At 34.2% G+C, this 19725-nt stretch overlaps 3 protein-coding genes across 6 annotated transcripts; all 3 read right to left on the bottom strand.

Annotated features, from left to right (window-relative positions):
* Nucleotides 1-629: 629 nt before the first annotated feature.
* LOC107896647 (probable protein phosphatase 2C 41) lies at nucleotides 630-3179 on the bottom strand. Of its 2 annotated transcripts, none has more exons than XM_016821865.2 (6): nucleotides 3050-3179; nucleotides 2693-2952; nucleotides 2266-2580; nucleotides 2069-2186; nucleotides 1769-1992; nucleotides 630-1692 (listed from the first exon to the last, which is right to left on the bottom strand). In XM_016821865.2, exons 2-6 carry the CDS (start codon nucleotides 2942-2944, stop codon nucleotides 1483-1485), a joined length of 1119 nt encoding a protein of 372 aa, XP_016677354.1. In that variant the 5' UTR covers nucleotides 2945-2952; nucleotides 3050-3179; the 3' UTR covers nucleotides 630-1482. The 2 variants fall into 2 exon arrangements, with proteins under 2 accessions (XP_016677354.1, XP_016677355.1); XM_016821866.2 differs by having other exon boundaries at nucleotides 2693-2959; nucleotides 3050-3163.
* A 1137-nt stretch (nucleotides 3180-4316) lies between these two features.
* LOC107896648 (phospholipase D zeta 1) lies at nucleotides 4317-13244 on the bottom strand. Of its 3 annotated transcripts, XM_016821867.2 has the most exons (20): nucleotides 12772-13244; nucleotides 12545-12646; nucleotides 12308-12423; nucleotides 12077-12218; nucleotides 10980-11150; nucleotides 10268-10441; nucleotides 9547-9789; nucleotides 9334-9450; nucleotides 8771-8910; nucleotides 8514-8663; nucleotides 7847-8003; nucleotides 7237-7746; nucleotides 6565-6675; nucleotides 6313-6459; nucleotides 6033-6230; nucleotides 5787-5888; nucleotides 5327-5458; nucleotides 5111-5176; nucleotides 4842-4903; nucleotides 4317-4749 (listed from the first exon to the last, which is right to left on the bottom strand). In XM_016821867.2, the coding sequence occupies exons 1-20, from the start codon at nucleotides 12979-12981 to the stop codon at nucleotides 4500-4502; spliced, it is 3300 nt and encodes a 1099-aa protein (XP_016677356.1). In that variant the 5' UTR covers nucleotides 12982-13244; the 3' UTR covers nucleotides 4317-4499. The 3 variants fall into 3 exon arrangements, with proteins under 3 accessions (XP_016677356.1, XP_016677357.1, XP_040935251.1); XM_016821868.2 differs by lacking the exon at nucleotides 12772-13244 and having other exon boundaries at nucleotides 12308-12398; nucleotides 12545-12649; XM_041079317.1 differs by lacking the exon at nucleotides 12772-13244 and having other exon boundaries at nucleotides 10980-11107; nucleotides 12308-12398; nucleotides 12545-12649.
* Nucleotides 13245-15513: 2269 nt separating this feature from the next.
* LOC121208500 (60S ribosomal protein L19-2) lies at nucleotides 15514-17699 on the bottom strand. Its single transcript, XM_041079316.1, has 5 exons — nucleotides 17439-17699; nucleotides 16888-17010; nucleotides 16462-16775; nucleotides 15928-15974; nucleotides 15514-15725 (listed from the first exon to the last, which is right to left on the bottom strand). Exons 1-5 carry the CDS (start codon nucleotides 17548-17550, stop codon nucleotides 15701-15703), a joined length of 621 nt encoding a protein of 206 aa, XP_040935250.1. The 5' UTR covers nucleotides 17551-17699; the 3' UTR covers nucleotides 15514-15700.
* Between the last annotated feature and the right edge of the window lie 2026 nt (nucleotides 17700-19725).

Genomic DNA, 19725 nt, shown 5'->3' with positions numbered 1-19725 from the left:
AAAAAAAAAAGTATTTTCGATTTTTCACAAAAATCTAATAATAACCTCCAATGAAAATGGCACTTCATGGATTTCAATACCCTTGCACCAAAAAAGGTTGTGGGCTTGTGGAAAATCGAAAGACACCATGCACAAAAAAAGGACATGAAGACTTTCTTTCTTTTCTTTTATTTGGGTTTTGATTTTTTAGAAGGTTTTGTTTGTTAGTTTCAATTATTAGGGGAAGCTGTGAGAGTTTAAGGAAAATGAAAGAAGAAAGTGGGAAGAGCTGAAAGAGAGGGATTTTTTTCTAAGTTTATTATTAGTTTTCTAATTGCGTAAAAATAAACTCATAATTAATTAAATAATAATTTATAATATAGTGGTGATTAATATTAAATTTAAGTGTTTTGACACATTTAGAATATTTTATAAAAAATTTTAATTAGTCTACATTTTTTAAATATAATTTTTAATAAGAAAAAAATGTTGGGGTTAAATTGACAAAAAAATTAAAAGTTAAAGAGCTAAATTTTTTATTGTACCTAATTTTTTAATAGGAAAAAGGTTAATAGAAGGAATGAAAATGAGCAAATCGAAAAGTAAAGAGACCAATTTTGAGCAAATAAAAGTAGAGGGACTAAACCATATAAATCAGTAAGTACAGGGACTATACTCAGAATTTAACCCTTTTTTATTTTATCATTCCTATTCACACTCGCGAGATGTTGGCTTTGGGTACAAATTTCCTCGGTAAGCTTTTCCCTTTTTTCCCTCGCATGTGGGGAGCTGATTTAGTCACATGAGAGGTTTATATCCCACATCGATCAACTCTTGAGCATAAGGAGTAAAGTTAGGTTTATAAATAAGGACGAGCTCCTCCTCAATCATCTAACCCGTCCTGTCAGGGTGGAGGATGACTCGTCAATGATCGTATAGAGACGGCGGGTCGTGCCAACACCTAGTACATCGAACACTCTTATTTAAGGCGAGTGGATTCCACCCTACTTAGGTGGAATTTACCCGTCAATTTTTGGAAGCCAAGCCCTTGTGGCTAGGCTCTCAGCAACTCCTTTAAAGTTTTCTCCATAGAAACTTCGTTCTCTTTTGAAGTTATCTTGGGCAAATACCATTCGGAATCTTAGCCGTCAAATACCAATAAGCTGCTTGTATATCAAATTTTAAATCGTTGGTCAAATTGGTTTTATGTAATCTGGTTCAACTCGCGAATCAATCAATTGATGTCTCTCTCTACTGTCAAATCTGTAATGGTTTGCTTGGAAAGAAAATGGAACTTTTAGGGATTCTTTATTCTGTTTAGCTGTAGTATGCTTCAGTTTTTTCATTTTTTTCTATGGCATTTTATGTGTTGAAGTATCTGAAGGGTTTTACAGAATTCCATTCTATCACATATTCAGCAGTACTGAAATGGGTCTATTGAATCACCAAAAACAGATGGCCAATATCAAGAAGCAAAGCAAAACCTAGCAGTTAAGCAAGCTTCTATTTGGAGGCCTTGAAGGGGTTGACCTCTTGAAACAGCTTGGGGTGAAAGAAGAGGCAAATGGCTGAAATATCATCCATTGCTATCCCTCTTTTCTTAGATCTCCATGCTCTCATCGCACATTGGACCAACCTTTTCGCTGACTTCTCCCTATCATCTGTGGAACAAACAATCTCCACTGCTTCTTCATTGGATATAACATCCCACACCTAATAATCACCACCACAACATTAAATTAATCTAATCACAGCAACAAAGGCATAAACCAAAAGGGATTTATTTTACCCCATCTGTTGCTAAAATGACAAACTGGTCTTTGTTTGTGATATTCCTTTGTGTCACATCAGGCACTGAAATTAGCCCAAACTCTTTCACACAGTGGTCACCAATGGCTCTTGAAACAGCTAGCCCTGGGGCGTCCCTTTTTGGCATCCACACCCTGTAAACCCCTGGTTCATCTCTTAAACAGCTCACTCCTCCTTGTGACTGTCTTATTCTTTCAGCTTCCTCTGTTACATTCATCATTATTAATCAATAAACTACCCATAATTTACATATAGGGAGAAATATGCATAGAGTTCTAACCGGGAATGTTAGGCTTGAAATCAATAGTGAGCTGAAATGGGATCAAAATGCCATCATCTGATATGGTTGCTAACACTGCCCTTGAATCACCAACATTTGCTATAACAAGATGTTCACCCTAATCATCAACAGATCAATAAAAATTTCTAGTCGAACCTTCGGAAAATCGTAAATGAAGCCGGAAATTTAACATCTACCTGTTTAATGATTGTCAAAGCTGTTGTTCCACTGTGGAATGAATCAATCCCAGGGTGGTGTTTAAGCTCTTCATCAATGTCAGCATATGTTTCCAAGCAAGATTGTTTCCAAATATCAAACTGATGATTACGAGTACTTCGGTTCGGTTCAGTGTTGAGCTCTTGGCCAAGTGAGGTTAAGGCAAGGGCCTTTTGCCAGTTGCAAAGCAAAGAAGGAGGTACTGATTGTTTGACCCTTTTAGCTATAATATGACCCCATGGACCATGACCATCAAAAATACCACAGAAAATCATGTCCTCTTGGCATCCAAATTCCTAAATCAAGAATCAAAAAACAACTAAGTATGAACATTGAATATCAATGGTGAAAATAACTGAAATCGTAAAATAACGATCATAACATCGCATGGAATGAGTTTTAAAATACCTCCCAGACTATTGTACAATCTTGGTTGATTCCCTTTTGTCCTCTCTTGGAACAGATTGAGGCAAAATTGTTTGATTTGTTGGACTTAAAAGTAGCAGAGGAACTCAACATCAAATCGTTCTTTTTGGCATCCTTGGCCAAGGTTTCCGCCACTTCTCGTCCGATATCATCCTCCGTACTACTAGTATTCTTCCCTTTCTTCATTGAAACCGTCCTCGCCAATCCATCGAGAAACGACGGGAAAAACATCATCTCTTCTTCTATATACTTAGAAGAAAAGAAAATGATCAAACTAAGTGTATATATATATGTTATATTGGATCAATAAATCTGTCAGCTATATGATTGAAATCTCACAGTTCCTTCGTAACACAAATGTCGATGGCCAGAATCTCGAGTCACTTTGTCGGAACTTGACTGATGATCCTTGGGGATGATATCAAGCAGTGAAGTTGCTTATATTCCATTTTTATTATTGTGTCAAACTATTGCAACTCTTATTGGTACGTACGTAATGTAAATTTTGATACCAACCATGGGTAGGCTCCAAAAAGGACAAAAGTGCCATTGTTTTGGTTGCTGAATAATGCACAGGAAATGGGTAGCTTGGACATTTCAGAAGCAATTTAGCATAAAGATTAAAGAATACTGTTACTGTTTTTCCGAGGGTTAGAAGCAGAGATTATTCAAATATTGAATTAAGATTGATCTTAATTGAAGACTTAAATATAAATCTTTATAATAAATGCTAAATGCGAATTTATAATTATTAATAAAATCGATTTCACCCCACCATTTTGTTTAATAAATAATATCTTTTTCTTATCTCAAATTAAAATATCTATAAATATTTTACAACTAAAAAGAAAAGATATGTTGTTTAATGGAAATGGCTGAGATAAGAATGGCACTATCAAAAGGAGCAGTTAGGGATATAGAACTTTGAATACGAAAGGTTGGTTAAAGGAAAAAAAAATCAACTAAACAATGATGTGTATTAAGCCACTAACTATGAAAAAAATATTTGCATTTAAAGAAATGTATGTTTTTTGGCCACAACAAAGCCACCAAACACATGGCTGCCGTGGAAATGTTGGGAGCATAGAGCAAGACGCTTGATTGTAACCCTATAACCAATTTACTGCTAACCAAAAGAAAAATTATAAGAAGGTGGATAGATAGAGTGGTCAATTTTTTTATGGTTTTTAAAAATTGCATTCAACTTGACATTAACCTTTATTAGTATGGATAAAGTGAAGGCCCTTTCCCAAGTCTAATTTTAACAATTTTGGAGTAAAACATTTGAAATTTTAATCCTTCAAAAATAAATCAATCATTAGAGAAAGTGAAACCACTTATTGGCTTTTTAATTTTTTTTTTTTATGGATTATTGAAATTTTACTTTTGTAAATGGATAAACTTGTAAATATTCAAAGTTGAACCCACCCCGAACAGCTTTATCCACAAAAAAAACATGGTTTAGTTTGATTTCCTCAAATCTTAATGTGAAAGAAAAATAGGAAGGATTTGTTTCTATTTTGAGATTAAAATAAAAAAGTAAATAACAAACTAGTCTCATATCCGGCTCAACTTGAAAATTTACAATAATCCATGAACAGGTATGTAGAGGAAAGCTTTGGTTCAATTAGGTATTGTTTGGTATTAAGACTTTTTACACAAAGAATGATTGAGATGCATATTTCGTTAAGGAGGTTTTACAAATGTATAATCAGTCTCTCTTTTTTGTCTGTCTTCTATATAATATGAAAAAAAGAATTTCAGGCTTTTTGTATAACCTCTCCCTCACTCAATGAAAAACTTGGGGAGATGCATAATATTCACTCTCATTAAATACAGGTCGTAAATCTTCTTTGCACATGAAATCCAAGGGGAACGAAACAAGGTGTCCTCTTACCGATTTTAATCTTTCCATGGGGTCTACTTCTCTAACCTCTCCGTTGTGATATGATTCTAATTTTGTAGGGGCTATTCCTAAATCGATTGTAGTGTGACCGAGTCTTTCTTTCCAATATGCAATGCTTTGTCGGAGAGCAAGCCTGCATTTTATGGTACATGTCACTCATGTCGTTATTAGGATTAGCCGAAAACAAAAAGAATTAAGGTTCGTAAGAAAGAGATGTAGTCATACCGGGAATGTATGAGATCACTCGGGACACAGGAGAACACATCCTGGTAGATTGTCGTATTCATCTGTGACATAAATGATTCCTTGTTTGTTATTCGGAGTTTGTAATCCATATTAAAACAATGTGAGCCATCTAGTCTCATTAGGCTGGCTAACCCTACTTAACTGGCTGATTTTCATAAACATCAGAAATTCTTTGATTTCTTTTAATTGGAACATTTAAGAATATAAAATGAAAAAGTATTGAAAATTAATGGAATTCCGGTTCTTACCTTTGCAGTCCCAACCCATATATCTTTGTAACTCGAATCGATAATGGGGTCGATTATTTGATTTATCTGAGGAGCATGAAAAAGGAAAGGACAAACGTGTTGATCAGCTGAATGATACAAGATACTATAAAATATATATGACTGATCCCCGAGACCAATTCAATGAGCATAATCTTGAATGTAAAATAATGAAACATTGAACGATGGCTCACAAACCTCTCCTCGGTGAAGACCAAGATGTTCGGACCACAATGAAAGGCGAAGGCTCAAAGCAAATTTTCCAGCCTTCCAAGGATTTCCTCCCATCCATGAATCAACAAATTCTTTGTCTTCGATAAGCATGCCAATCTGAAACATTAGTCGTGACATTAATCTTGTTGAAGAAGTGATACAGATATGTTATATCCCAGTTGGGGACAAATAAATGCAGAAGTGTTCCATTTCCCATAAACCATCACTCTTTTATTAAATATAAAAAGACATACCGCAACTTCATGTTTTAGATCTTACGTAACTCTATTACTGATCCCCTTTAAATATGTTAATACCAAATTTCAAGTGAACTGTTTTCTCCATTACACTATATTTTGTCATTTATCTCCATTAACATTTCAACCCCCAACTAGCTTAATATTTTCAGACAACATTTTAAAAACATTACAGAATATTGAGATACCTCTGAATCTCTTGAGCCGAGTAAACTTCTATCGTTAATATTAGCAGATCCAATTAAGGCAGCACGGTCATCAATTATCATAACTTTACTATGCACATATACCTGAAGAAATGGAAGACAACAAATAAATCGGCAAACATGATTATGATACATTTTGAACTTTCATTGTTAAGTTGCTATGACATGATATGCCTGTAAAAAGAATTAAGCAGAACTGGCAAATGACAGTTGAAGATAAAAACATACCGGACTGGTAGCCACAGGACCGCCATCAAAAAGTTTACCGTGTGCTCTAAGACCATGGAAAGATATGTAATCATAAGCTTTAGGTCCAAGAAGATCATAAAGATTATGCAGTATTGAATTCTGTCCTCTGCAAATGGTACGATACTGCCAATGCATTATGGCTCTCACAGATGCTGCACCAGCATCATCAAGACCTCCCTGTTAAGTTTTAAAATGAGTTCAAACATAATTCAATTATATAATCTTCAAATTAAAAGAGTATCAGGCCAAAACTGAAAACCTGGAAACCAGGAAGCAGGGGTATGACAATAATAACCCTAAAACACTTCTTGTCATTGTATGCTCGCATAATACGCCGGTATAACGCTTCTAAGACACGATTCCGAATAATTTCATCTCCTGAGAGGCCTGATATGAAAAACTGGTTCTGGGAAAGGTCGTGCAAATATGGAACAACAATAAGGAAAATAAGCCGTCAAATCAGTAGATTCTTAGTGAACTGCAGTAAAGAAATTAAAATATCAGCATATACCTCTATATAAACAAAGTGTTCTGCTTTGTCAATGAGGGAGCAATAAGCACGGTGAATGCTCTCTTCTATTTGGCTGGTTCCAGCAGACCACTGACTGACACTCCTTATAATCTGAAAATCATATATCAACAATGATTGATGCTTCTTATAAGCCGAAAGTCTCTTCAAATAAAAAAAATCATTATATTTTTTCTTCTCTTGTGAGAGGAATATGCTGCTTATTAAAGTATATGACATGAAATTCAATGAAATACTATGTGCATCTATCTATACTAATTTAAATACTCTGAGACTGGTATCACGATTAAACCAGCAACTCAGTTAGGGAAAAGCCAAATAAAACAAAGTTTTATTAGTAAAATAATACAATGATAAGGTTAAATAAGTAACTTAATTTTAAAAGGAAATAAAAAACCACCCTATTTTTTCATTCAATTTTTTTATATCAATAACTATTTATATATATATTTATCAATAATCATGATTTTTTTTAAATAATAATAATTAGTTGAGTAAATTTTTATATTATTTTTAATTTTTCACCCAAATAGTGCATAGGACTAGTTGGGAAATAAGACAATGAAATTGAGATATCCAAAATATAGAAAAGCAAACAAATACTATGAGGCAGATGCAAAACTTTTTAAAAGTCTTGATGAGAATACAACCAACCTGACATCGACATGAAGTTCGCGGTCCAACCTGTCCAGCTTCATCCACAAAACCACCTTGAGCAGCCCGTTCTTGCATTTCCCACCAATCTGAGTCTGAAAGTTCAGCTTCAGGCTGCCTTTTTACATCTGAAGATTTTTCATTATAAAGATCCAAGGAGCCAAGGTCATCAACAAAGTCTTTCATAGGTGTGTCTGCAACTGCTGGTTCTATTTTGGACTTTCTGAAAGCAAAAGAAACACTTTTACTGGCAGTAGTGTCCAACCCATTTGATTTTGGAGACAAAGTACAGCTATCCAACTCCTTGGCCTCTTGAGACAAAAGTAGAGGAATGTCTTGTAAAGATGATCTAGAAGAAAAGGAATCCTGTCTTTTGATGCCTTTCTTATTTTCCTCAGCATTCTTACTCTCAAACTCAATCTCCTTGCTTCGTCCCATATAATGTGGAATCACCATATGTTGCTGAGGCATAAGTAGTGGAATTGCTTCCTCATATGGAGCTTTATTTCTCTATATATACATATAAATAAATAAATTCAGCTTACCCTTGTTAACTAACAAAGTATTGCAATTTCTATTGTTCACTACAACAATTCTACATAAATATAACCTTGGCATAGTTCCACCGTTGAACAAAATGTCGTGCTACATCTCGACATGATGGTCCCCAAAGTGCACAATGTACGTCATGCCAAGCCATTCGAGGATATTTTCCTCGATCCAACTCGTCTTTCACTGTATCTTCCCATGAATTTGGTTCAGATTCCCTGATGAAAATGGGATTGAAAATCAGTTAGACTGAAACAGCTACACATCAGCTCATAATTACTCATTACTGTGAATATTTAACCTTTTCTTTCGAAGAATATTATTGGGAAAAAGGGGATAGGGGATAAAATAGGTGGTTACAATATTATTAGGAAAAAGGGGATAGGGGATAAAATAGGTGGTTACAAACTATTGGAGGTTTACTTGAACAATCTTTAAAAGTAACCCCATTTGAACCAATAAAATTCAGCAAACTGTTGGGGAACATCTATTGCGGCAAAAACCAAAAACCTTGCTAGTGGTAGATACTTTAAATAGAGGCAGGTAGCCATTTCTAAGTTACAATAGTGTGAAAAATCAGCCAAAAACATCCAACCATATACTTGTAATGATGTCTTCCATGGTATAACAGCACCAATAGAATGGTGTATAAACCAAGTATAAAATAACCAATAACATTCGATATTCATGGAAGGCCAAAATGAATCTTTGCTCAAAATAAAGCTTACCTAGGATTGTAGTAGTCTTTTCCAGGCCATACTGAGGGAGGATTATCTCCCACCTTGTGTTCATGTGTGTCATAGCGACCAAAGCATAAATCAAGTCCACCAATAAAACAAATTTGGTAATCAACAATCACTAGTTTTTCATGGTGGGACCTGTAGGTAAAAGAAACACTTATCAGATTCTAAAAAAAAAATCCGATATATTAATGTTTTCACGACTTGAATGTATGTACACACTCGATTTTCCAAGTAATCCATACCATAGATAGACACCGGTGGAGAAGTGGTCAGGATAACGCAATACCCTCACATTCTCATGAATGCTAAGAAGCTTTCTCTTGCTATAGACGCTATTGATTTTCAAAGCAAGAGCAAGTTCTTTGTAGAGAAGGATGTATATCTGCAGCCAAAGACATATTATTAAGTTAATAATTAAAAAGTAATAAGCTAAACATTCAACATCTTCATACTAGGATTGTACATAGATCTATATAGTACAAGAAGATATTACTTTGTTTTAAAAGAACAAAATTGAACATGTAAAATTAAATCAGGTTTGTAAAATTTAAAGGGGCTCTAAATGAAATCAAAAGTCTTCAACTATCAAACACTGAATGAGCTCACTGACAGACAAAAGTTAATGGAAGAAAAGAAGTAACACATGGTTAACACACATGCAACTTGGTATAGGAGTCATAATTCAGATAAACAGACATCAAGATAATATGTCCATTTTAATTTACAAAAGAAAAAGGTTTGGATTGACTTCTTAGAAACAAATGACCTTTTGATAAATACATAAATAAATGGAAGATTACGATACCTGAACCCCTTGCTTAGCTTTGGCTTCCAGTAAAGCATCAAGCCGGGAGGATGCCTGCTCGTGAAAAGGACGACGTAGATACAATTCTGGGCAAAGCCACCAGCCACAAATAAATATCTGCATAAATTTTAGGATCATACAAGAGGTTTTGGTATGCTAAAGAAATCATTTTGACTACAACTCATGTCAACCTGCAAGAGTAAAAGAACAGACCTCTGATTTAGCATCCTCAATTGATGAAGCTATAGCATCAAAAGCTGCCCTACCATCCACAAACCATTGAGCCTGACTACCATCTTCTGTCAAACCCCTTCGAGGAGCAAAAGAGCCAAAGCGATGAGGATGACACCAGCCCTCAGGGGGCCTAAGCCCAGCATCATTAATTGCAGCAACCCAATCTTTAGCTTTACCACTACTTTTAGTTCTTAACCTTATGCTCCGGCTACCACATGTGACCTTTTGAAGTTTCCAATTATCTGTTAGAAAGTGACTTCTCTAGATATATTCATCAGAGTACACCTTATCCCACCATTATAGGGATAAATAGTTCATTTTTAATTTGTAGAGGAGAAAAACTTACACCCTCAAGATAATCTTCAATGCAAAAAACCCACAAACATCTCAGTTCTAAATGATTGATGCTTAATTTGATGTCACTAAAGGTTAATGATTAGAATTTTAGGATTAAGTATATCTTAGGATGGCAGAATAGCACTATAGGTTTTCTAAGCAAAGAATTTTTTTTGTTGTTGTTGTGAGGGATCTTTATCCAAACCACAATTCACAACAAGAAAATGTTAATAATAATAAAAGGTTATTGATTATGGAAAACAGTGTCTTAAATTTTCACATAACTACTAAAATGTTAAATATATTAATATGCCCATTGGCAGCAAAAACTTTCCCCCGACTGAACAGCAAGTACTCTACTGACCTTAAAAGCATGGCGTAAAGGATTGCGTTCCTTTACTTCAGCTGCTAATGATGCCCGGCCCTCAGTGTTACCAGCCAAGGCAGGTAATACATCGAAAACAATTATATCTAAAGGTTTAGTATCGAGCGGATCTGCTAGCAAGGCCAAGAATCCAGGTTTCAGTACAGCCCACACCTGTAAAATAATTATTAGACATAAGAACGGAAAAAAGATGGAAAATTGAATAAGCTAAATTTTGAAAATGCCAAAATGATAGCAAAGGAGTGTGACTTTATGGTCCAACCTGACGGTTGTTATATGGCAGGATTAAGGCACAAATCTGAACATCTTAGCAAGGTAATATACAACAGTGCCAATGCTCTCAAGCATAAGAATCAATATATGAGAACAATTAACCCATCCTCAAAACCCTCTTCTCAAATCATATTATCTTATTTGAATTTAATGCATCACACCCATTAAGAAACATTAGGAGATTCCCATACATATTCTACATCACTAAGCAGAAAGCACAGCAGACTGAGTGATATATCTAGCTTAAGCACAAAACTTTCACACTGACATGCCAGTTTACCTCCTATCAAAGGAATATTTAGACAGAGGAAAGGCAATTAGCGCTTGCTGCACCTCATGCACGTGTAATGCATGTTTTGAAACAAGTGCATTTTAAGTTGAATATAAACCAAGATTTCAAAAAATGAGATCGTATTACCTTTTGCCAGTTGTCATTACAGCAATTGAACCAGTGGCATGCACAGCATTTATCAGAGTCATCATCCTTGGCAAGTTTTGGTAGATGCTTTGCCATTACATAGTCTTCCTTCAGCTTAGGACCATACTCTGGAGAAAATGACAACTTTGAAACCTCCAAAAACTTGCAAACCTACAAGAAAATTGAGAGAGATACTGACACAAACAATAAAGAGGGGCATAAAGTGGGTGCCAAAATGTTGTGCCTTAGCACAAAAAAGTCCTTTATTTCAGGCGAGACACATTTGATCAGGCACACAGCTGACACACCTAGGCATGCTTTATTTTTGGTAAGACAACAGGGGAAAAGATAAGAGGCTTCTCTGGTTGAAGTTCTCTTTAATATCTTTAATTTTAAAATTTTTCATTAGCTGTACCTGTAAGAGTATAAAAAGGGGAAATAACAAACTCCTTACTTTTCAATGTTTGAATATTCAAGAACATGCAAGAGACCATAGGAAATCATGCATATTGACCAATGAAAGAAAAAGAAATTTTACATGTTCGGCTCTTTAAAGTATGTCAGAATTACAATCTTAAGCTTACTTTTATACATAAGCGTACACACACATATTGCATCTTACTTTACTCAGGCAAGCTAATTTTTTTGTGCCTTATGCCAAAAGCAATATAATCGTTCTAATGCCTAGACTGCACCTTGCCCTTAATAACACTGAAATAAAGCAACGAAACTCAAAACTTTCAACAAATGGTAGTTAGCAACCACATTCCAAATTCTAAGTGTAGATCAGCGACAGATGAACTAAGAACTCTGGCTATAGCTACATAGTCGATTTTGTCAACTGACAGTTTACTGAAACAGCAATTAGGAGGCTTCATCTACTTCATGATTGTTGCACGAAAAAAGGAAAGCTAAGTTTAATTTGGTTATCCATTTTGTCAACACAAACACACGAGGTCATTACATGGTATATTTTCTAGGCAGAGTAGAGTCCATTAAGGGAAGGTCTAATGCCCATGAAGAATAAAGATAAATGTAAAATGAAAGAATAGTTGCCACAAATGCATCAGGGTATAAGCATGTTTGGAAATGCATACCTCTCTAGAGTTAACAATATCCATATTTCCAAGAAAATGATTCAAATATTCTTGCATAGCAACCTTTGCTCTGTCGGACATTGAAGACTGCTTTCCCAAGGCTGGTCTAATAACTGGAAGAGCAGCACTTGATGGAACATCCCTGATTATAAATATAGAAAAGAAGGCACTCATAAGTGCTGGGAGTTAATTTTTCTTTTATTTTCTAGGAAAATTTGTGATAACAAACACCTGTTTTTAACACTTTCATCTTGCTGTAAAAGAAGAGCATCATCATCCGGTTCATCATCATCTTGCACAACCGGCGCATGTTCTCCTATTCCTAGATTTTGAAGCCACTCTTTAACCTTTAATATAATAATATTCAGCGTGAAAACCACATTCAAATCCTAAAGTTTTTTTCTCCGAAGCAAAGAGCTATTAATTAGCAAAACACAAACAAACGTAGTCGTTTCCTAATGTACACACCTGCTCTTGCTTCTCGTGAATTTCTTCAATAAACAACCGTCTCTTCAAGGCAAAATGCAAGTAAAAAACTTGCGAAGCTTTCTTCATTAACCGCCACTTAAACTGAAGAATCAAAATGAAGAAATTAGTATGAACAGGAAAGAAAAGAAGGTAAGGGCAAAACATGTAATTGGAATTTAAACTATTGAAAGTAATTGTTGAAAATTTTGATTGAAAAAAGAACTTGCTTGTTTGTATCGGAATTCGATGGTGTATGATAAGAGCATGGGGCTGATATCCCCGGCATCGGGTCTGGAGACAGAGACGATGGTAGCTTTTGGTAACTCGTCGAAAATCCGAGTTGACTCAGCGGACGATGACATCGTGGATGATAACGGCTCCGATTGCATCTGGTAGTACCGGGCTCCACCTACAAGCATCGACTGCTCCGACTCCATGAAATTGATGGGTAAATTAAAGATCGAATTCCTTTTCGTTGGATCAAATGAATTAAAGATGGAAGTGGAATAAAAGACTTGAGAAGAAAGCGAGAGAATAGGATTTGAACTGGTTTCTTTGAATTCAATTTTTCCTTTGATTTTTATTTAATGGAAGCAATTTTTTTATTATTTCTTTTGGTTGGGTGAGAGGGCCAAAGTGGAACTTTTAGACAAGGAGATGGAAGCAAGACGACTTATTTCTACACTGGCTTAATATTTCCGGTCAATATTTGATATTATGTTCATTTTTTTAATTCAAAAATTAACAAAATAAAATATATTAAATGAGAAAACACAGAATGATTTGTATTTTTGTTATAAAATAAAAAATAAAAGATCATATATATTTACTGTATTTTTCTAGACTTTATATCTATAAATATAAAAAATATAAGCGAAATAAAATTTTATTCTTAATAAATATTAAAATATATCAAATTTCTTATTTTAACGAATATTCACTCTGTAATATAAATATTTTTAAGAAAAAGAATGTAACAATCTCTTAATAAAAAAGTTTATTCTTACAATTTAATTAGATTTTTTTCTTAATAGTACAAAATTGATGGAAAGTAAGCATAAAACACTTCCATTGAAATGAAATGTTGATTGATATTAAGCGATGGGTTAAGCTTTTTGATTTTTTTTTTAAGCAAAGATGTAAGAAAAGGAAATGAATGGTGATTCACATATTAATGAGAGGATGTTCGTGTAAAAAGCCACTATAATGGGTGGCAAATTTTTGGCATGAGGAGTTATCCTTTAACAATGGAGGGGTATTTATAGATAGGTTGGTCATCTATGATATTCAAGTTTCAATGCATATTTATGTAGATCTTATCGTTGTTTGTTTCTTAAGATTAAAATAGAGATAGCAATTTAATTGATTATATGGTAATTAAGTTGTGTTTATACTTGAGTGAATTTAATAAAGTCTTACGTGTTATTTATGCATAAAGGAGGCTTGACACCTTTATAGACGAGATAGATTGAAGAGGCTCCACATATCGAGTATGTTACATGTTAGCAAAGGCCATGGTTGACAATATATTATAGTAGGTAAAGTGACCTTAACCATGGTGAGTGGAACCTCTCTTGACAAGTTATGTACAACAATTATACCCTAATCAAAGGGGAAGATTATAAAATGACCTTCCGCAAAGTAAAGGTATGGTTTGCATTATCCAAATGAGATGAGGACCAGCTGCACACCTTATGCGCATTTATAGTACATTAGGAGAATAGTTGTGTCATATATTTTATTCGCATCAAATTATTGGTTTTGGTGTAAGAGTGAAAATTTCGAAATTTTTTAATTAATGAGAAATATGTTTAGTCATGATTAGTCGCATAACCCAACGCCTTGTGATTTTCAGAATACATCACTTCAGGTGGTAAAACTTCCAATGAGGCTATTAATGTGGTCGGTGAGAAACGAAGATTTGCGACACACCAATGACCGCTGCCCGGGGACTCTAGTAGGGAAGGTGGTCCACGAATGTTGGTGCAGAGTGATCTAGCAGGTTCTGACCGGCAGCGGTTACTTGTATCCCAGTTAGCTTTGACGTCGGCCGAAACACTCGAGTGATCCACCCGGTAAAAAATGGCGAGGCTACAGATATTTCAAACATAGAACGCTGACAAGGGATTGTATACTTTACCCCGCGCAAAGCAACAAATTGCCAGCAATTTCCACCTTGACAAAGTACATTTTTATCAGACAAAAATTTAGGAAGAGTTGGACTTTTCTATTAGATTAGTATACTCCCAATAACAAGCGTCAAACTTGGAGACTGCGTTTACAGCGTTACAGTTCAGAAGTATTGCCTGAAAGATAAAAGTCGTAATTGTGTAAAGCCACAAAAGATTCAAGCCAAGTTAAGAATTAGTGCAATTAATCTATCACGAAATTAATTTTATTTCAATCAAATATCAATTAAAAGATGTTTGAAAATTTCATTATCAATTAATTAGATTTTAATTAATCAAAATTAAATATACATCCAATAAACCGGAGGAAATGATAATGTGATATACCGTGAAGCAAATAAAAATTAAAATAGTAAAACTCTCAATAAAATTAAATATATATAATAAGAAAAAACCAATGACCAAAATCAATTCAGTTCAATTGATTATTTTTATAAAATATTCAAATTTTATTTTTACAAATTCATGCTAACCACCACAACATTATACATTCTTGATTTGATAATAATGTGAATTTGATGAATTCAACCTTATGTAAATAAGGCCACCAAGACTTAAGCTTCATTTAGGGCGGCAGGTGCAATACAATACGTTTAGTTTACTTTTTGTCTCACGCTACAGTATCATTACAATATCTAATCTCACAGCCATTACTGTTTTTACACTAACCACAGATAAACACACAACTCATCTAAACTCACCCTTAAACCGCGTATATACGACATTTTACAAGCAAATTTTACGAGCTATATTTTCTAATTCATACCGCATGCATCGTCATTGAATAATAATAATACACTCAATATCATAAGCATCCTGATTAAATAAAACAGCACCCGGGTTTCCAAAATTCCCTAATTTATAGTTATGTGAGTCAACATAAATGGAACCAGCGTTTTGCAAACAAACTCCTATAAAGAAAACAAAAGCCATTAACATATTAAGTCGAGCCATCTTCCTTATTTATTCACTTCTTCGTCTTCTTAACTCCCCTGCAAATGTCAAAAAAATCCATATTTAGACCTTGTTTACACAGATAAAATCTATGAATATTCTTACGGTTTTTTTATATATTTAAAAGATCATAACTGCATGTTATGTTGTTGTGGATAAGTGTTTGAAAGGTACACTTTCAAGGAAAGTAAAAGGTCCAAATAACATAAGATAGAGCAAGAAAATCATCATGCATCTTACTCGGCTTGTTGGGGTGCCGCTGTGGGTGTTGCCTTCACACCAGGTCCCTGTATCATCAAGAAACCAATATTAAATCACAAATAACAAAGTAGAAGAAGCAGATATCATCATGCTAAGTTGATTCTGGCCCGTTCTTTGATTTCCAGGTTCAACTTATGTGATTGAAACACCAGACGGATTGGTACACACTTAAACTAGTTGAACTGGACAGACCAGTATTTAAAAAAGCCTAGTCAATCTTCTAGATATGGTACGAAAATCATGCAGTGTTTTTGGTTATGCAATAAGTGACATCAACATCGGCAGCAGTAAGAGACATCAATATATAGCTTGGTCTGTCAAAGCTGCCAAGTTCAAATATGGATGGTTTTTGCTAATTTTTTCATGAATAATTGGTGCAAGATCATTTCCATGCCGGAAAACAGGAAAGAAACAACACAATGAACACGACATCAAACTTCAAACATTCAGGCCATAAGGTTATTTTTCCCATTACAAAATCAATGTATGAATCAAGAGGAATGTTTAAGTCACCTGTGCAAGGCGTTCCTCTCTTCTGGCCAACTTTCTCTCCCTGCTGGCCTTGTTCTTAGCACGCTTGGCCTCAAACTGATCAGCAATGGTCTTCTCTCTCGCCTTCTCAGCCTTAGACTTGTGGATACTCTCCATCAAGACACGCTTGTTCTTAAACACATTACCCTTGACCTTCATATACATGTCATGGTAAATGTGCTTGTCAATCTTCTTGGATTCCCTGTACTTACGAAGCAATCGCCTCAGTACCCGCATTCTCCTCATCCAAAGAATCTTTGTTGGCAACCTTGCCTCCCTGGTACCCTTCCTCTTACCTGAAAGCCTTTAGAATTATGCCTTGCTTACAGTAAAATTCAAGGAACAAGGAAAACCAATCACCAATCCAACACGCAAAATACAGGCTACTAAATAGCATATTAATCATACCATATCCAGAGTGTCTTCCCTTTCTCTTGGCCTCCTTCATCCTACGTGCGCGAGAGCGGGAGTGAATCTTAGTAGGCTTCCTGATGATGAACCCATCCTTCACAAGTTTCCTAACGTTCTGCCCTGCAAACAGTGACCAAATCACATAAACAAAGTAATAGAAACTCAGGAAGAAAAAACAGCTAACAGCTTGATTTACATGGAATATACAATCATGAAGCTGCTTGCCAGCAAGACAGAGAACACGGTGAAACGCCAAAATTGCAACCAATTCAATTTAAGACTAATTGGAACAGAAATGGTCTAAACTCCGAAATTCGACGTAAATAAATAGCCGAAGAAAGTAATACAAAGCTCGTAACTAATAATAAGTAGAATTAGATCTAAAATCAATCATTTCTTTCTATAAGCTTTCTGAGGAATCTAGCAAACCCTAACCGATCTATGAAGAACAATAACTGCAAGGATCTACAAACTAGTACACCATTGTGACTAAGAGATTAGGATTCTATTAGTGGAAAACGAATTAAATAGGGCGAAAGTAAACATACTGGAGTTGGCCATGGAGATTTCGTTGATTTCATTAGGATCGAGCCAGACCTTGCCGCGACCGCACTTCAGGACGCTAGCGGCTAGCCGCTTCTGCAGCTTCAAAGACACCATTTCTGTTTTCTGGCTTCTGTGAAATGGAAAAATCGAGAAGTTTTGAGGGGAAAGGTGGAGGCGGCTTTTTATATGGAAGGTCAAAAAGTTTGTTAGGGTTTTGGGTGTTTGAAATAATCAAATGGGTTGGCCCAGTTTATTTCCGATGGATAAGGAAGGATACGGGCTTTCTTCCTAAAATAAAAATAAATAAATTACAGAAAATAACACGTGTCCAATATACTTGACCGAAATATTTTCATTTATTTAAATAATTTATAATTAAGATATTGAAGCCCAAGCAGGACATAAGTATAATCTGCGAATTAACTGCCCCTCTATTACTAACAATTTCAAATGCCATAGACAAAATTTTACACTTCATCAACTTCAATGTGTAAACCTTAATCTTTTCTCAAAGTTATTTTAGACACATTCAAATTCACATCTTTTCGATTATTACATCAATAAAAATATCAACTAAACTAAGACTATTCATATGAAACTTTATTTCACCCCATGTTGAATTTGCTTATTATCAAACCTTGTTTTTCATGATTCTATTTGTTGATACGATGTACAACAAGATAGAATATGAGAAGAAGGTAATAGTGATATTAAGGAGGTCAATTCACCTAGAGAGATTATTTGTAGGAGAGATCTTCTTGTCTACTAATATGATATGACAAGCTAATATAGAGGGTTTGTCATTAGAGAATACGTGCACAATGTGTTCCATTATGACAACTGAGGTTGTTAGGTTCAAATGGGGCCTAATGGTCTTTAAAGGATGTTTACACTTAAAGAGTGTTCATATCTAAAAAGCGAGTGTCTTTCAAAAGCATCCGCTAAGTGAGTGAACTATCATTGAGAGAAGGAGGTATGAATCTTTTAGAAAGAAGTGAGCGGTTTCAATTAGTCCCTTGCTGAGACTAAGGTCTAGACGGGAAGCACAGATTCGAGAGTGTTAGTAACCAAGGCGTTTAAGCTAAATCGAAGTGTTGATTTTAAATTACTCAAATGTCATATCAAACTAATAAGTGATTAGATTTAAAATTAAAACTTTAACAATAAAATAATCTCAAACTATAAAAACTAAAGTTAAAAGATTGGATTTGAAATTATTTAAGATAAACACCAAATTTATTGAATTTATTTGATTTGATTTGGCTGATTTATTTAATAAAAAATTTCCACGATTTTAAATTAAATAATTTTTACTCAAAGTTTGCAATACGAATCTATTATAAAAATCAATTGAATTCACAACTTCTTTCGAATTAAATTTTAAATTTTTCTAAATAAAATGGAGTAATATTTATCTATTTAAAATCTATATTATATTAAGGGTGGATTTGGATGGGCGGTGTGTTTATCTGCTGTTAGTGTAAAAATAATGGTGACGGTGAGATTAGATACTGTAGCGATACTATAGCGCTTGACAAAAAGTAAGCTAAACACATCACATTACAGCACACTCAATCACCCATCCAAATCCATTCTAAGTATATATTCAAGAAAATCCCCTAACCTCCTTTGCTAGACACATGGCATGGTTTTTTATTTTAAATTTTTTATTTTTACATGATATGATTTTTAAAAGGGTTGATTTATATGTTACCTAACCAATGATTTATTTTACAGAATTGTCTTGTATCGTCATTATTGGGTCGACTTAAAACTAATTTATTTAAAAGAAATTATTTTATTAATTGTTTTTTAAGGTATTTTATTAATTGTTTTTAGTTTTGAAAATTCATAAGTGGACTAAAGTATGTATTATACTCTCGAATAGTGGTGATCATTTGATAAAAATGAGTAAAAAAAGAATTTGAGTTAGTCGAGTTGACGGATTTTATTTTATTATCCTAACTCTATTTGAATATTTTTCAATTTGAATTAAGTGAAATTGTTCGAATTAAATTAAAAAAATTAAATATGTCAAATGAAAATCTTATGACAATATAATTAATTTAATTTGAAACTAAATATATTTGAAAACTCTTTCAAAGTAAAATAAGAGAAAAACTAAAATACTCTAGGGTAATAATTTTGAATAGGTGATTTACATTTTTAAGTCCTTAAAATTATTATTTTAATTTAACATTTAACTTTTTAATATATTCTTTAAATTTTTTTAAAAATTTTTAACTTTTAATATTAAAAAGTTGGAAGGACTTAAATTTACAGCGACAT

This window comes from Gossypium hirsutum, chromosome A10, assembly GCF_007990345.1.
Source record: "Gossypium hirsutum isolate 1008001.06 chromosome A10, Gossypium_hirsutum_v2.1, whole genome shotgun sequence".
Taxonomy (NCBI): Eukaryota; Viridiplantae; Streptophyta; class Magnoliopsida; order Malvales; family Malvaceae; genus Gossypium; species Gossypium hirsutum.
This window is presented reverse-complemented; position numbering and strand designations above follow the sequence as displayed.

What these genes read in the sequence shown, in the direction of transcription:
- LOC121208500 (XM_041079316.1), bottom strand. Translation starts at nt 17,550, where the DNA reads ATGGTGTCTTTGAAGCTGCAGAAGCGGCTAGCCGCTAGCGTCCTGAAG. An exon ending in GAGAGGAACGCCTTGCACAG is followed by an intron (nt 15,975 to 16,461) that starts GTGACTTAAACA and finishes TTGATGATACAG; the next exon opens with GGACCTGGTGTGAAGGCAAC. An exon ending in GCGGCACCCCAACAAGCCGA is followed by an intron (nt 15,726 to 15,927) that starts GTAAGATGCATG and finishes TGACATTTGCAG; the next exon opens with GGGAGTTAAGAAGACGAAGA.
- LOC107896648 (XM_016821867.2), bottom strand. Translation starts at nt 12,981, where the DNA reads ATGGAGTCGGAGCAGTCGATGCTTGTAGGTGGAGCCCGGTACTACCAG. An exon ending in GAACTTCATGTCGATGTCAG is followed by an intron (nt 6,676 to 7,236) that starts GTTGGTTGTATT and finishes TATGATTTTCAG; the next exon opens with ATTATAAGGAGTGTCAGTCA. An exon ending in TCGGCTCAAGAGATTCAGAG is followed by an intron (nt 5,459 to 5,786) that starts GTATCTCAATAT and finishes CTAATGTTTCAG; the next exon opens with ATTGGCATGCTTATCGAAGA.
- LOC107896647 (XM_016821865.2), bottom strand. Translation starts at nt 2,944, where the DNA reads ATGATGTTTTTCCCGTCGTTTCTCGATGGATTGGCGAGGACGGTTTCA. An exon ending in TTTCAAGCCTAACATTCCCG is followed by an intron (nt 1,993 to 2,068) that starts GTTAGAACTCTA and finishes TGAATGTAACAG; the next exon opens with AGGAAGCTGAAAGAATAAGA. An exon ending in TCATTTTAGCAACAGATGGG is followed by an intron (nt 1,693 to 1,768) that starts GTAAAATAAATC and finishes GGTGATTATTAG; the next exon opens with GTGTGGGATGTTATATCCAA.